General features: G+C 36.9%; 1 protein-coding gene across 1 annotated transcript in view; it reads left to right on the forward strand.

Moving 5' to 3' along the window:
- Positions 1-385: 385 nt before the first annotated feature.
- Positions 386-2,378, forward strand: part of LOC106011083 (integumentary mucin C.1) — a gene marked incomplete in the record, with an annotated part of 21,220 nt that continues 19,227 nt past the window's right edge. The window contains 2 exon segments of the mRNA XM_013079447.2: positions 386-724; positions 2,266-2,295. Coding sequence (XP_012934901.2) covers positions 679-724; positions 2,266-2,295 — 76 coding nt within the window.

The raw sequence follows: 2,378 nt of genomic DNA on the forward strand, positions 1-2,378 counted from the left end.
GGGGTTCACGACACAAAGTTTGGGCAAAATCAAAGGGGTTTTGATTTTTTTTTTTGTGAAAAAATTCTAATTCGTTTTAGGGTTCATCGTTTCATTCTTAGATTTTGTTTTCTTTTCTTCAAACCTTTTTTCAAAAAAACAAACTCGACGCGAGCTAAAATATTAGAAAAAATAAAAAACAACAACAACAACCAAAAATAAACCAAGAAAACTATTTTTTTTAAAAGAAAACAAAGGTTTACATAATTTATCGAGAACACAGGGACCCTAAGCCCAACTTGACTGCCTTCTACATTGCTTCACCTTGCCCTTATCTCCAAACGCCTCATAGCTCAGTCAGTCCTTAAAAATTCCGCTTATCTCAATAGCCGAGTCCCGGATGAGAGAGCTCCCAGTAACACTAAGGGGCTGCTGGTCCATCAAACCGTTCCTTCATGGACTGAGGACAGAACAATAGGACAAAGCCTAGTACTCTCTCACATAATAACGACTGACTCTTCAGATAATTCCACTATTTCGTACAAGGTCGTTGAAACAGTGTTTTGAGTGAATTTGCGGTGATTAAAAAAATAAAATAAAAAACCCAGCAATTATAATAATCCTTATACTGTCAGTTATTTGACTTTCTCTCAGTTATTTAGCATTTCCAGAGAAATAAACTTTTAGAAAAAGTCAGCGATGGACAGGAACAAATTCTTGTTAATGAGTGTTTTGCTATTTTCAGGTATGTCTTTAGTGTTTCCCTTTTAGTTGATAATACATTAAAACACACACTCTCAAACGTACATACACACACGCGCACACACATGCACACACACACACACACACACACACACACACATAAACACACACACACACACATACAAACACACACACATACACACACACACACACACACACACACACCCCCCATACACATCAAGACACAGAAGTACATAATATAGATAGATAGATAGTTAGATAGTTAGATAAATAGATAGTTAGATAGATAGATAGATAGATAGATAGATAGATAGATAGATAGATAGATAGATAGATACACAAGTGAGTTCACCTAGTTAACTGTTTCTCTAAGGTTCCTTTTTTCTGGGTTTTTGGTTTTCTAAATTAATATATTATTATTTCACATAGGTGAATGTTCTCTCAACTCGTTTCTTCTGCCACGCCTGTTGCTGCTGCTGCTGCTGCTGTTGCTATTGTTGCTGTTGTCGTCGTCGTTGTTGTTGTTGTTGTTGTTGTTGTTGTTGTTGTTATTGTTGCTGTTGGTGTTGTTGTTATTGTTGTTGTTGTTATTGTTGTTATTGTTCTTGCTGTTGCTGTTGCTGATATTATTCTTACCATTGTTATTGTTGTTGTTCTTTTTAATTTTGTTATTATTGTTGCTGCTGTTGTTGTTGCTGCTTTTGCTGTTGTTAGCATACTTTAACACAGTGGCATACATGGAATCTGTTTTTCTGGTATAATAGTAAGAATCTTTATCTTCTGTTAACATTTTTTTCAATGACAGTGATTGAAGGCCTATCTCCGAAATAATTCTTTACATAAACACCATCTTACATCACCACTCACCACAGACCACCACCATCATTATCTTATCAATGCTCTCAAATCCTTGACATACATGTGTATTCCTTGAATCCCTAAATGTCACTAAAACATGTTATAATAATTGTATGCACGTAATACACCATTGGACACTGTCATACGCACCTTTTTCTACTAATCAGATGGCGTCAGTCTCTTAGAAATGGGTAAGGGACAAAAAAAGGGAATCTTTATCTTGTATTATAATTGTATGCAAGAGAAAATTGTTCATTTCTCACAGTAAGAAATACATGTACATGATAAGTATATTTCACATTTTCCAATCTTTCTGTCGTGGTGGCGTAATCCAGCACATCCCCAGCCACTCCTGACAGTATTGAATCGTCTCATCTCTTATTAAAAGACCTAAGCTGAAACATTTGAATATGTAAATCGCATTACTATTATACATAACCAACGTAAATGTTCAGATCGGAATCCTCGGCTGTTTCAGTCGACCGCTTTTCTTAATGTACAGATCCCGGGTTCGAGCCACGGACAAGCTCACATAGGCGAATGATTCCACCAATAATGGCAATTTTTGTGAGGTCGTCCTAGCAGCAAAGACTAGAGTCTAGTTCTCTTTTAGTATGTTCTTGACAGAGCTTTCGGCCATGGTGCCAGTTTACGAGTTGCATCTTGCCATAGTTACTCAAAAATGTACGTATATCTTTTCCCCAGGCATGGTGAGCGTTAGATCAACGTCGTGGGGTGAGTGAAAACAGTTAGAACTTCCATTCATCCATCCATCCATCCATCCATCCATCCATCCATCCATCCATCCATCCATCCAT

This window comes from Aplysia californica, unplaced genomic scaffold (assembly GCF_000002075.1).
Source record: "Aplysia californica isolate F4 #8 unplaced genomic scaffold, AplCal3.0 scaffold00052, whole genome shotgun sequence".
NCBI classification, from domain to species: Eukaryota; Metazoa; Mollusca; class Gastropoda; order Aplysiida; family Aplysiidae; genus Aplysia; species Aplysia californica.